The sequence below is a fragment of the Neoarius graeffei genome, chromosome 15 (genome assembly GCF_027579695.1).
Source record: "Neoarius graeffei isolate fNeoGra1 chromosome 15, fNeoGra1.pri, whole genome shotgun sequence".
NCBI classification, from domain to species: domain Eukaryota; kingdom Metazoa; phylum Chordata; class Actinopteri; order Siluriformes; family Ariidae; genus Neoarius; species Neoarius graeffei.
Genome location: NC_083583.1, coordinates 25,548,778 through 25,563,775, shown reverse-complemented (window position 1 = coordinate 25,563,775; position 14,998 = coordinate 25,548,778). Strand labels below are relative to the sequence as shown.

The 14,998-nt window shown below is 39.4% G+C and overlaps 1 protein-coding gene across 3 annotated transcripts in view; it reads left to right on the top strand.

Annotated features, from left to right (window-relative positions):
* Window positions 1–14,998, top strand: part of furina (furin (paired basic amino acid cleaving enzyme) a) — a 153,650-nt gene that overhangs the window by 101,736 nt on the left and 36,916 nt on the right. For all 3 annotated transcript variants that reach the window (XM_060941075.1, XM_060941076.1, XM_060941077.1), the window contains exons 5-6: window positions 5,600–5,728; window positions 5,813–5,889. In XM_060941075.1, coding sequence (XP_060797058.1) covers window positions 5,600–5,728; window positions 5,813–5,889 — 206 coding nt within the window. The remainder of the gene's footprint in view (window positions 1–5,599; window positions 5,729–5,812; window positions 5,890–14,998) is intronic.

The window sequence follows — 14,998 nt, the reverse complement described above, 5'->3', positions numbered from 1 at the left end:
TGGACGTGCCGGGAAAGGTTCTGTGTATTCTGTGCTCAGATATGATCAATTATGGAAACAGAGGAGCTAGAAACATCCAGGAGCACATCAAAACAAAAAAGCACAAAGGTACGTTTTACTTAAGTTGTCAGAGTCAGGAGGAATCTAATATATCGTTACGGTTACCTCCATTATCGCTCACTATATATATATATATATATATATATATATATATATATATATATATATATATATATATATATATATATATAAATAAGTGCTGTCAAGCGATTAAAATATTTAATCGCGATTAATGTCGCGACTGTCATAGTTAACTCGCGATTAATCGCACATTTTTGTCACACGAAAAACCATTGTAATTCCCTTACCAGCATAAAGTAAATGGGCTTGTTTTGTACCAATGTTTTTCTTATTGCAAAGCATAACGCGTCTTGACGCAGCCACTGCAAACTGAAACCTAAGCTGAGCACCGTGGCTCTTTGTCCCGAGACTAACAAGAGAACTATGAGTGAAGTAATCTACTGCTTGAGTTAGTCTATCAGAGAGACAGGTTACACAGTGACGGTAGGCTTGACATGCTTGATTTATAATATAAAGTACACTATTATATTAACTTTAAGTTGTTCGTTGATAAATATTGCATTGAATCTGATCTTTACTGTTTCAGCTCACTTAACACATTTTGTACTTTTACGCTTTCTGCCTGTTGATGCGTCGCGCTGTCCAATCAGAGGCGGCCAAATTTGCATATTACAGGAAGGATTTCTGGGATAGCATTGAGTTTACAGTTCAGAGGGATCTGGCTTCTTTAGACACTGTCTTCTTAAAACTGAATAAATATTTAAAAAGGGCCAAATGAGCCAGTCTTTTGAACGGCTCTTTTCAAAGAACGGATCACAAAGATGCAGATCCCATCAAAGAGCCATAAATCCCATCTCTACTAGCGTGCCCTGCCCGCGCTGGTTCTTTGAGGGAGGAGGGCAGAGGACTCTGGCTGTGCGGGGCGTGGCTAGCTGCTATCGTTTTTCTAAGCAAAGTCTCTGTTCCAAGTTCCTGGCAGTTTCAAAAGCTTATGAAAAACCTACATGTCACAGAGCGTTAATCTCGCGATAAAAAAATTATCGCCGTTAAAATTGAGTCAAGTTAACGTGTTAATGCGACATTTTTGACAGCACTAATATATATAAATAAAATGTATCTGTAGGGATTTGTTATCTTAGTTTATAAACGTTTTAAACCATCATTGAATTTGAAAACATTCATATATATATATATATATATATATATATATATATATATATATATATATATAAAGGCGCATCCCCCTTTGAACACCCCCCCCCACCTCCCCCCCCCCACCCCCCCCCCCATGCATGCTTTGCGTGCATTATGTCTGCCCTTGGCAGACATTTCAGACTTTTTTTTTTTTTTAATGTCCCATTCTCATCCCTGTGTAAAAGATGTACACATTCATATATAATTACCTCATTCACCACCACCCCAAGAATTTGAAATGCCAAGCCTTCACTCTGGGGAGAGTGAAGGCTTTTATCTGTGCAAGATGAAGCAGATGAAGGTTATGGGCTCTGCTCAAGGGCTCTGCACTGGTAGCTTGGCAGTGCTGGGATTTGATCTCTCAACCTTCTGAGCAGTAGTCTAGGGCCTTAAACACTGAGTCACCACTTGGAGCTGGCTGTAAACTTTCATTCCCAGCGTAGCTGAGGGACATCCAGCTTTGAGATGTATGGTCACTCTGTGAAATTGTTCCATAGTAATGTTCCTAAAAGATCCGTTGTAGAACTTGACTATTTCATGTGAAACGGGTGACAAACTGCATGAAGAAAGCAGTGCCTCCTGATCATGCTGCTTCGAGTTACCCAATTTTTATTTGCTAACTTCTACCCACTAGCTAATTCTACCCTATAACACAACTGTCAGCTGGAGAGAGTGAAGGCAAGCATATAATTGTGCATCTTTTTGAATCGCTGCTCATGCTGCATCACAGGACAGTGTAATACACTGTCTTCCCTCTTCTGCATCCATAAGCGCAGATGCTTGCGATTGGCTAGTGTTGCTGTGATTTACTGAGGCGTTGTTGGGAATTTGTGATCTCGGAACAATGGCGCGAATGATATATTTTTTTATTGCGCCACTTCTGTTGCTTTTTTTTCTTTCCTGTCTGAGGTTTAGATACATGTTGAATTTCGAAACCTACAGAATAGCCTAGCTCTACAAATGGTTTGTTTTAAAACATGTCTTGATGTAGCATCATTTCAGCCTTGGAGTAAAAGCCATTGTAATTTATACAGTGCGTCTACCTTAGTTGTGAGCAAAATACTGTTCATCTGTATGCACCTGTAAGCTAGAAGTACCATAAGTACCAAACCAGTTTGCAGAGATTCACTACCAGGACTTGGTCATAAACATTCTATAGCTGTGCCAACAGAAATTAACAAAAGCTGTTTGTTTAATGAAATTATAAGGTGTAGAGCCTAATCTAGGGCGTGTAATACGTGATAATACGCGTTTTTTATCTGTCTGTCGCACATCCACTTTTTGGGCACGAGAGTGATATCGCGTATCTGTTCATTTTGTCACGCATTTATAAGTAGAGAGCATGTAGTCGCGTTTTACTGAATCTTGTGCGCATCAATTTGTCAGCACCAGCTAGCAAGCACTGCGGTAAATATAGCGTTGTTTACACACCAATCGGAAAATATCGGAAAGGACTGAAGTATTCCGAATGGTTTATTTAGCGGGTAAAACAGTTTTTTGTGAACTATATCACTGGTCACTGAACCGGAAGACAGTGTATCTCAACCAATCGTGTGAAGTGTTTTAAAAATACCCAAAAGCACATGGCATATCGTTCTGTCTCATCCAAACATAACAATGTCAAAACGCGTGGTCATGTTGAAAGACCTTTGGACGAAAAAAGGAAACAAAATGAAGACACAGAAGTGAGGGATACTAATCCAGCCGACATTACACAACCCGATACAAGATATTATGAAATAGATTTAATCTGTTCTTGTATAATGGTAGGTACTGTAACATTACTGTAAATAATAAGAGATTATCATGATGTACTGTTTAGGAAGTCTGAATTTTGGGATTATCTCTAGTCATCTATGTAAAAAACTAGTTTAAAGAAGTTCTACATGAATGCTAGTTTTGTTTTGTTTTTTGTTTGGGAGTAATTTTTTTAATTCAGTTTAGTATCATATTAATCATATTCAAATAGTAAAGGTGCTTAGTTGATATATAAGACATGTATAAGTTTGTGTACAAATATGATCTTGGAGTAATTATGACGGTGTGAAGACATACTAAGTCATTTGATTCTGATTGATGATGGTTTTTGAAGTTTGTATTTGATATTTTCCTAATGCCAGTATACAATTAGTTTGATAATGTTTGGTATTATGTAAGTTTTATTTAAAAATATTATGAAATATATTTAATCTGTTCTTGTGTAATCGTAGGTACTGTAAGGTTGTAAATGATAGATTATATACTTTTTAGGAAGTCTGAATTTTGAGATTATCTCCAGTCATTTATGTCAAAATCTAGTTTAAACATGGGTAGATTGTTTTTCACTTTCATGAAAGGTGGTCTGAACAAAACAAATGATAGCATTTTTAAATATTTGATAGTGATTTTATTTTATTCAGAAAGTCAGATTTTTCATCTTATTAATAGTGGCAAGACTACATGGATTTTAGACTTGACTATATCAAATGATGTAATATTAACCTAGTCATATTTGAAATGTAACATTATACTACTGGTGGTCAAATTGGTAAAAATAGGCTAGTCACATGATGTATAGTAAAAGAGTAACCTAGTCATATAACAGAAAACTAGTCATATTTGTAAGGTTTTGCAGTATATAATTCTTCATATAGTTTTTGATCTAAAATCTTTACATTTTTAAAGTTCAGATCTGATCATAATGTTTGTGCAATACTATAAACTGTGGATAAGTGTTTGCTGATATGTTTTTCATATCACTGTATTAAAGGATATGTATAGTGCCATAATTATATTATATAGATTAACATCTGATATGAATGTTTGTTACATGTATTTAGTTTTATTAATAAAACTGTTCTGTTTATAGATGTACTCTTGAAAATATCTACCAATGTATTACTTATTTTTCTGTCCCCACTAACTGGAACAAATGAGGGATATTTTTACCCATGTTAATATTTTCTGTCCCGTTTCTACAACTAGTGAGGGATCTGTCCCCTATTTTCAAATTCCTAGATTAGGCTCTGTAAGGTGTTAGCATTGCGGGTGGTCCCCCCCCCCCCCCCCCCCCCAAGCCTGACAGTCAGCCGTTTTTTTATTTTGGCCATTTCGAAGCATTTTTCTCCTTGTGAAAAGAATGAAAATAATAGCACACATGTAGCATTTTTCTTATTATATGAATTTTTAATGGTGAAAAATGCAAAGTTGTTTATCCTCCAATTTCCGTTTCTATAGTGTAATATATGAATCATTAACCATCAGGAAACCACATTGTCATTCTGGAATCAGAGGAAGAGCATCTACAGAAATGGGACTTTCCAGCTAATGAACCTGTGAAATGATGGATGCTTGTTTCATTTAGTAAATTGAGATCGAATCGTAAACAGAAGCCTGGGACTCAGACTCTGCTACTCTGTGCTGCAGTGCAGAGTCAGAAGACTATATATATATTTTTTTTTGTCTCATGATTTTTTTTTTTTATCATCAGTTTAAAAATGCTATTATGCTCTTGTGCCAAATGACCGGATGACACACAATTTCGACAGCAGTTGACTAAAGGTCAGCAGCACCAGTAACTCACAGAAATCATTATGATGATGAGATTCCTGTAATTCCTCTCAGTTCACTAAAGTCTCACTTTCAGTTGGACTCCATGACTACACAGTGGCTCGGCAATGGATCATCACATAGTTGCTGACTATTATCTCTTTTTACACCCCCGTTACTTTTCTTTTGGCCTTGGAGGAAAGGTGAACTGACTGGTAGAGGTGGATGTAGAAGACAGTTTATTAGGCAGCGTAGTGAAATCTGTTTTCTTCTGCTGCATTATGTGAACCTTGGATCTGGTTTGGAGGCTGAGGAAAGAGAGGTCATTATGCCATTCCCCACAGTCTTGTGGCAAGTGTGGAGGTGGATTTGAAGGTGGTTTGTGTTATAGTAGAGGTCACGTCAAGGTCAATGAGCCGTGACTGAGGATCTGAGGGATATAGCATCACCACTAACTGCATGAAATCTTGACTGATTTTTTTTTTTTTTTTTTTTCTTCTGCCAGAACCCTAGAAAGTCAATGTGGAATGAAGGCAGGCTCAATTTCAGGCCTTTATCTTAAATTGAAATCTTTGTGTGCTCGAAGTGCTTTTGTTAACAAAAAGAACTTGGTGAATCTTAGCACATGGATTATCATTAGCACTGTAAGAGCATATTGTGCTTGAGGGGGAGATTTGGATCTCAATAGCAAGGGCAATAAGTGCCCTTATCCTAAGTGGCTAAATATATTCTGTGGCATTGTTCTCTTCCCTTTATTTCCTGAGCATGTAATATGTTTCTCTCATCTTTTCTTCAGTACAATAGCAACCACCGTGACCTCAACGTGAAGGAAGCATGGAAGCAGGGTGTTACGGGACTGGGTGTGGTGGTGTCCATATTGGATGACGGAATCGAGAAGAACCATCCAGACCTTGAGCTTAATTATGTGAGTCTGGAAAAAGGCCACACACCTTGCACAATATTTATTGGAGATGCAACCTCCTTTTTATTAAAAATGCCTAATTTTTAGGATCCTGATGCCAGCTATGACGTGAATGACGGCGATCCAGACCCTCAGCCTCGATATACCCAGCTCAACGATAACCGGTAAGTCTGCAGCTGATGCTAACAAAGTTGGCCTTTAATTCATCAATCCTTGAACTAAAAGCTTCAGCATCAGATCATCCACTATGTATAAACAGCTCTGTGTAGCTCAAATTTATAGATAACCTCTTGGCTCTTGATGCAAGGGTTTGAGGAAGTGTGTGCTTTTGTGAGCCCCAGAAGCTTCTAGGATGCATTGTAAATCACGATCAGTGCTGAATAGTACAAAAATGGGCGCTTAAATACAAGGCTCAAGGGAGGCTTGCATGTGAGGAGGCTTGCAGTCCTCTTCATAGCATGTGTGCTATACCATTATCAAGCCGTAATGTACACAAAAGCTTTTTCTAAGTGAATTGTGTGCCGTCATAAATGTAGTTGTAGCTCCACAATGGGCACCGTGCATTGAGCTGACTCTTTATGGGCTCCAAGCCAAAGTGCTTTTTACGTTTACCTTATTTCATCCCAGTGAATTTGTGTATGGGTTTTGGGAACCGTTTTGAATCTTAAATACAACTTGATTTACCCTTTATGGATTAGGAAAGTGCTGAAATGTGGCTTCATCCTGCTTCCTTGTCTTGTTTTCTATTCCATTCTCGTGGATGAGATTTATTTTGCTAGGTGTTGATGGGGAGCAATACTAAAAACAATCCACCCTCTCAACCAAAACAGTCATCCCACATGCATAGGCATTTCATGGCTTGCCTTCAGTCAGATAAATCAACTACAGTGAAAGAAGTACATTTGGAAAGAGAGCAGCTTGAATGACAGGCACAGATTGCATTAAGAGCTAGAAATCAGAAAAGCTTTTGTTCCCACTTGTTGCTCCACTTAAAGCCAAGTGATTTAAATTAAATCTAAGGACAGCAGCACAACAAACCCCTTTTGGACTATGTTGGGCATTACTTCTGGTGGCAAATTCATTACACAAACTGGTTAAAATTTGGAGAGGTTTTCTTCAGACACTCTGCGCTTTGGGATCCTAGAACTTTATCTACTAGCGAACTAGAATTAATGGTGACAGATTGAAAAGCTGAGCGCTGCAAGCAAGTTGATCTAGACTGAATTTGGAGTGGAATGATCTCTGAGCTTGTGCTCACTATGCGAGGGCTTTGGCATGCCATGCCATGGTTAGCCTGGCAAGTAAAAATCTCTCCTATAGCGTGTACTTTAACTTTTGTGCTCGAGATCCAGCTTCCGAAGAGTGTAATAAGCACTTGCATAAGACCTGAATTTCCTTAAAATAGGAGTGCTCTGGTTTGTTTGTTTGGTTTTTTTTTTGTTTGTTTAGTGATCCCATGTTACTGTATGCTGCACAAATGAGATGTAGTCTAAAGTTCACATCTCATCTTGGGTGTTGCATCCAGCCTAGATTGTTATAATGGTTGGATGCACACAAGGGCACTTGTGTGAACCCTGCACCCCATAATTAAGTGCTAGCAAAGGGGTGGTTTCGATGGTTTATTCAGGTTCACATATTGCAATTCAAATATTTTCATGAGGGTAAAGCGCACCCCACCCCACCCCACCCACCCCTAACCAAAGGTGTGTGAGAGTCGCAATGCATCGTGGCATGGAACAATCTGTGCTGTGCTGTGCACTGGGTTATTAAATTTGACATGCAAATATCATCTGTAAATGTTGAACATGCATTATCCCTGCCCAATGCTTGAGCGCATGCTGATGTAGTAGGCTACACACTGAAATATTGTGTGCTGTTTAGATTATGAGAATACACTACAAAATATAGCATGAATATTGCATTTCTAGCTGACGGTGTCTGGGGCCACTTTGTGCTGTAGTCTGCTGTAAATGAAGGCTAATAAGTTTATTTATAATTTAACTGTTTTCTGATCACGTAAAACCAGTTTATGTGCATAGAGCTACATCGACATCTCGGGAGACTCCACAACACCACGGCTGAGAACCTTGAACCTTTTGAATAATAAAGCTTGCGTGTCCATGAAGCTGTGGTTGGCTAGCTTGCCTTGCTCCCTCTGGCCTTAGTGGCGAAGTTCCCCATTGGGGATTTTAAGTCTCTGCTTGTTTCTTTTATAAAGCCCATCTCTGTTCACGTTTTAGAAAGCCCTCTTTCATCCATCATAATCCAATCCATAGACACACTTTAGCATTTTGACCTGATCCAGGACCGTTTTCCTCTTTGCAAACCCTAAACTTTTAAATACTGTATGTGAAACCACAAGACTGGTCCTGAATCAGTAGCAAAAGTGCAGTTCCTTCAGATGCCCCCATTCACCTTGGCTAGGAGTTTGGCCAAACCCGCATGTTTACTTAAGTTAATATCTTGTTTACTTTTAAGCTTTTTTTTTTTTTTTCCCCCTCCTGCTTTCAGCGCTGGATTTTTTTGCAAAGCTTACTACATGGCTCCTGCAAAATTAGTAATTGACACATTCAACTCTTGAATTTTAATCTCCTTTTAGGTGGAGCAGATGGTCAGTATAGATCTTCTAAAGAAATGGATCATCTGAGCTGTTAGTGGCTTTAAGTACATCTGTAACAGCACGATATCCATCATCTTGAGAATGCTACTTTGAAACAAAACCACTTGTGATGAATGTGCAAACATCTCTCTCTCTCTCTCTCTCTCCCCCTCCCCCCTTGGGAAAGAAATTTCCTTCTCCAATACATGCTGAGTCGGAACACTTTTCTGTATGCCATAAAAACACTGTCATTCATTCCCATATATATATTTAAATGTTTGTGATTGAATAATTTGCCTGCATCTCTTCTTTGGCAACGTTATGAGAGCACACAATCAAAAGAATTGCCCGTTTTAGTCATCACTGAGTTACAGTGTGAATATGAAATGTGTTTTCTTGTGCTTTTGGCAGCTTTAGATCACGGTACAGGAGGCAGTCTGCCAGAGTCGGTCCTATGCATTAATTTGTATTGCTGCCTGTCGTAGAGATTACTGCTGCCAAATGGGCTTTTGATGGATGTTTTTCACCTTTGTTTCTGCCTTGTAAAAGAAGAATTTGGGGTGAAATGATTCTATTCTATTATTATTGCATCATTAATGAAAAGCAGGGCTGCATATAAATTTTAAATTTTATGTACAGTGTGAATATTGGAGCTTGAAGTGTCGTGCGGGTTTTTTTTTCCTCTCTCCCCCCCCAAATTCTGAAGGAGAGAGGGAGGGGAGGGATGGAGGGATGTTTGCCCTTCTCTTTCAGCTCATGATGCATTCAAGATGGTGATATTGATCCGAACAGGCTTACCTGACTTTGCATAAGCAGAAAATAATTCCATCCTCACACATGATGGCAGCACATGTTGTGAATGGCAGTAAGTCAGATTTTAAATTCCCATATTGAGTTGATACAAGCCAGAGGTGGACAAATCATGAATCTTATTAGTTAATCCTTCTTGGTGACTCTGATGGAGTAACTGCCATTTTAATGTAGAAAGGGCAAATTCGAGAAGCTTCTGTTCACAAGCATCTAACATTTACTTGCCTATCTATTTACCTCACCAGAGCCCCTTCTTGATGAATGTCAGAGCAAGCTTCCATTTTAGCTGTTGCTGCTACCAAACAAGCCAGAATTTGATGACGCTTTTTCAGTTGAAAAGCAAAGGTCATTTTAGATTTTAACTCACGGTTTTTGGTAAAATCAAGTAACTGAAAAGTTAATTATGGGTCATCTTATAAAACAGCACTATATCACAATGAATTATGGATCTCATTTTGTTCTTTCATATGTTCAGTGGCTCTGTATTTGGGTAGACTATCAGGTCTTTTTAATATGCCTGGTACTTAATGGGTCATTGTAGTCTTTAAAGTGCATATCACGGGTAAATTCAGGAGCAAGATCAATGTAATTCTCCTATTTTATATTAAACTTTGGTCAAATATCTGTAGCATTCTCTGCAATTTTTTCACCTTGCGCAATACCAGAAAAATTCAGTTGAAATCGAGCCATTTGAGGCGAATTGGTCTGCCTCTGGAAAAAACTTGGCATTTGAATTTCCCAGCAAACATGGATTTTCGTGATGTTATCTGCAGGACGCCTCCCTCTGAATCCTACGTCAGCGCTGGTTTGTTTGAGAAAACGACCTGGTGGTTTTCTGCAAATTTCTTCAACGTTATCGCGTAACTATTAAAATGGTTAACAGATGCATGATAGGAGGGTGTAGCAACACCAATCTTGATGGGATTAGTACTCATCGTTTCCCAAAAGACTGGACAATGAGAGAGAAATGGGAGCGCTTGGTCTACACAGGCTGTGCACTGAAACCGTGCAAAGCTCGCGCAGCCTGCTGGCGCTTCCGCAGGTAACGTCATGAATCTGGCTCCAGACTCCCTTGGGGTTTTTCCAGATGCATTTTATTTTTTTCTGCTGTAGACAGATGGCCTTGTTTAAAATTACTCTTCTGGATGAGTGTGTAAAGGGACATACTTTCATATAAAAAAAAAAATGAAATTGGTCCAGAATATGCACTTTAACCTGGATCTCAGCCCTAGTTTGTCCTGCGATGTTGATGCTAAAGAACTTGAAGCTTGAGGTAGAGCCCTGCACTCCCGCGGGAGTCCCGCGGGACCCGACGCAAAGCAGTGCGGCGTGGGACAAATTTTGAAAGCTCATTGCGGGCGGGAGGGGGAGTGCACAATGCGGGAGCGGGTGGGAGAGGTGATAAGCTGCAGTCCCGCTAACTAAAAACGTGTTTAAAATAAAATTTATAAATTATTAATTTGTCTATCATATATAATTTGTGCTGGATATTTTATTTGGCATTAACATTTTAAGATGCCTAAATTTGCAGATGTGGTCTAATCTCACGTACGTTTCCGATTCCTTTCCGCTCTTCCGTGTTTGAGATCTCCGATCATGGCAGAAGAGCAGAGCTCCTCTAGTGAAGCTCACAGTGCTTCAGAAGTAAGTGCTGCTTTAAAAAGAGGTACATTTTAAAAAGTGGCACCATCACGCTGTGTTTTTAAATTATATTAATTTCTTATAGGCCTACTTGTATTTCCTAGAATGTAAATGTGAGGAGTGACACACAAGCTATGTGTAGTGTACAATATTCTTAATATCCACTGTAGATTTTGGTAGGTGTGTTGGGCATCTCTGTAAAGCCTCAGCTGCGCATGCCGCCTGGCAGCGCGCACCCTCGCTACGTGCGCTAGGTGAAGGATCGGTCAGTGGAGAGCTCAGCTAAGCTCAGCATGTTTAATTCCCCAAGCCAATGACAAGAACTTTCGTGAGAAATAACGCGAACGTCTGCGTCATGCAGGATTTGCGGGCGAGAGCGGGACAAAATATGGCAGGCACGGGCGGGAGCGGGACTGAAAATCATAATTCTTTGCGGGAGCGGGACTGCACAATGCGGGAGCATGACTGAAAATTCTGTCCCGCGCAGACCTCTAGCTTGAGGCCTCAGGAATAATCAAGACCAGAGAAAAATAGAGCGGTTTTGTCCTTGTACCCTGTTTACCATATTAATGTTATAAAAGTAAAAACTCCATTGTGGTGGTGGTAGCAGCAAACACTCCCCCCCCCCCCCCCCCCCCCCCCCAAAAAAAAAAAAAAAATTGGAATAATATATTATAAAATTGTCAAGCCCCAATTTTAGGAGCTATTCTCTAATGATTTGGATATCTGCTATAGGGAAGGTTACTGCCACTGGAAATAAGTCCATGTTTATACTATATTTGTTAATTCTGCCATTATTGCTTAAAATGGCTTTGTATTTGTTGCCTCCATGGCTCAGATAAGCCAGGTGAGGGGGACTAATTGAATTTAAAATGGCCATGAATCCAGCCATTCTGAAGAAAGGAGTCTAAATACCTGTTTAAACCGAATGCCACTTAACTCATTCTGAATAGGATTAAATGTGACCCGTTTTTAACAAATGCAATTTCCTCATCAAATATACACTCAGCATAACGTTCAACACCATCACGATTGCTGACTCTTTTTGAAATTACCAAAGACCTCTTATGGTCGTCTTTGGTAATTCAACCAAGTGGCCCGTGACGAAGAACGCTGGGTCACTTGTGGGCTCTCTCTGCTTCTCTAATGCCAGCATGCGGTCATTTTTCAGGCTGTGGGTTGTGTGCACCTCTGTGCTCTGATTGCAATTTTTGAGAGTAAAAAATGCAGATGGACCTACCGTAGTTGGCACTAGTAGATGGCTTTCAACCCAGTGAGGTTTTCTGTATTTGTTCGTTTTATTAAATGAAGAGCTATTAATGTTGAAGTCCATATCGGATCCATTTGTTTGCACAAAGTGATATGACCGAACCTGTTCTGTGTCATTCAGTAAAACGAGAAAACAAGTTTTACATCGACTCCAAGTCTGGTAATGAAAAAGCATTGCGGTGCGTTATATGAATCATTTATGCTGCCCTTTCATGAATTTTACACACACAACATTGGCCTTGTCCTATGATTACTACTCCAGATAGGGCTTTGTTGCTAATGTGCTGCTGTTCTGGTTGTTTCCATGCATATTGGTGGGGCTTATTAGAATATAGCTTTCTGCTTTGCCGAGTGTGCAGCGTTGATTTGGGGATTTATTGTGTTGTGTATGTGTTTTTAAAATGGCAGACCAGTTGTTGCATAACTAGTAAAATTGGTCATGTTTTCTTGGTCTGAATTTTCAGGCGTACAAACAAGCAACACAGGGCTTTGGCTGAACCTCGCTGGTTTCCATTCTATTACGATTAAACCAAAAAGCCCAATATTTGTTCTCTTATAAAGTGCACTATTAAGGAGCAGATGTTTCTGGGTTCAGATGACAGATTTTTCTCTTGTTAAGCAAAGCACAAAGGCTGTAATAGGTCAGTCTTTTCTATTGGATGAAGCCTTCATCCACTTTACAACTGGCTTTGGTATTCTTTTGTTAGTGATGGAGTTAAACAGAGAGCCTGTACTAGTGTGTGCGTCAGTTTGTGGACACACAATTGCTGATCTGGGTATTTGCGCCATGATAACTCCGTGTAACTTGTTGCAGAAAATGGCTTGGCAAAATGTTAAGCCCTTTTGGTGCTTGTTTTAAATTCAGTTATTGCTGTGGTGAAAAATGAGTTACTCTGATCTCTCGCTTTCTCTAAGAGAAAAGTACCATATTTTCTGGACTATAAGCCGCTACTTTTTTCCTAGGTTTTGAACCATGCGGCTTATACAAAGGTGCGGCTATTCTGTGGATTTTTCTTCCACCGCTAGGGGCGCTCTAACCGGAAGTAGAATCAAAAATAAGATAGACGAAAAATCAATGCAAAGAAGAATTAGCAGATCTTTAGCAGATAGAACACGCACGACAAATTAATAACTGGTAATTATTTTCAAATCCAGCGAAGATGATTAAAGTGACTTGTGGTTTCAAACACAGGAGAAATGAAGGTAAATAAATACCGGTTATTTTCTCTTGGTTCTGTTCCGTTTTAATCAGCAAAGTTGCTGCCGTGTTAAAAGGCACTGTTCGGAAAGAATCTGTTCAGGTACATACATGTACATTTACAGTACAAAATCGTTCTGTACATGCAGTAAATATCTAATTTTTCAACATAGATATCTGCGGCTTATAGCCCGGTGCGGCTTGTATATCTTTATTTATTTTTTTAAACATAGAGCGGATGCGGCTTATATACAGGTGCGCTCTATAGTCCAGAAAATACGGTACATGTTCCTGTTACAGTATGCTGTAGATACAGATTTGCTAGGGGTATAATGTGGCATATCATATCGCTCAGTGCAAGAGTCTTGATTTATTAATTCTGCAATCCAGTATCTCCGGATACTTGGTCTATGGTTAGTAACAAGCAGGAACTATAAGATTTGCCAAAATCTTTAATCTCTGGTGTATGGGAGTACTTTGGCTTCCCAGTAAGTTGACGTTGACTGCCAGTGAGAGATGGACTAAAGCGTTCCTGTGTGCCAGGTTTGCCAAAAATGAGCACAAGATGTCGGTACTAATGTTGACAAACATGTCTGATATTATCCCTCTAAAACGCACATTGGTACAGGGGTAGATGTGTGTGCACACATGCATGCATGGCAAACTGCATTCAGATGGTCTTTTCTCACTGGTTGTCTCTAGGCTATAGAAATCGCAACACTGATTAGGAAGTTCAGATTTCAGTGATGATACAAACATGCATTTAGGGCTACAGAGAGCTGTGACTGAGCATAACTAGCTAACAGTGGAACAAGCCCTGTGCTTCAAGCACACACCTCTGAGTCACACCAGTGGAAATCATGTTTTGTTCTAATACATAGCTGCGGAGAAGTGAACGGATCACACAAACTGTGTGAATATTATGTTTTAGTTCTGGCACTTTTATAGTGTTGAATGTTTGAATGAATCGATGACTGAAACCTAAAGCACATCTTCAGACAATGCTTATTTTTGCTCTTTTGAAAATGTATCATGTCACAACACCACTGGATCATATCGAAGACAAATTTTGTGAATTGCTACAACCCTGATTCCAAAAAAGTTGGGACAAAGTACAAATTGTAAATAAAAACGGAATGCAATAATTTACAAATCTCAAAAACTGATATTGTATTCACAATAGAACATAGACAACATATCAAATGTCGAAAGTGAGACATTTTGAAATTTCATGCCAAATATTGGCTCATTTGAAATTTCATGACAGCAACACATCTCAAAGTTGGGACAGGGGCAATAAGAGGCTGGAAAAGTTAAAGGTACAAAAAAGGAACAGCTGGAGGACCAAATTGCAACTCATTAGGTCAATTGGCAATAGGTCATTAACATGACTGGGTATAAAAAGAGCATCTTGGAGTGGCAGCGGCTCTCAGAAGTAAAGATGGGAAGAGGATCACCAATCCCCCTAATTCTGCACCGACAAATAGTGGAGCAATATCAGAAAGGAGTTCGACAGTGTAAAATTGCGAAGAGTTTAAACATATCATCTACAGTGCATAATATCATCAAAAGATTCAGAGAATCTGGAAGAATCTCTGTGCGTAAGGGTCAAGGCCAGAAAACCATACTGGGTGCCCGTGATCTTCGGGCCCTTAGACGGCACTGCATCACATACAGGCATGCTTCTGTATTGGAAATCACAAAATGGGCTCAGGAATATTTCCAGAGAACATTATCTGTGAACACAATTCACTGT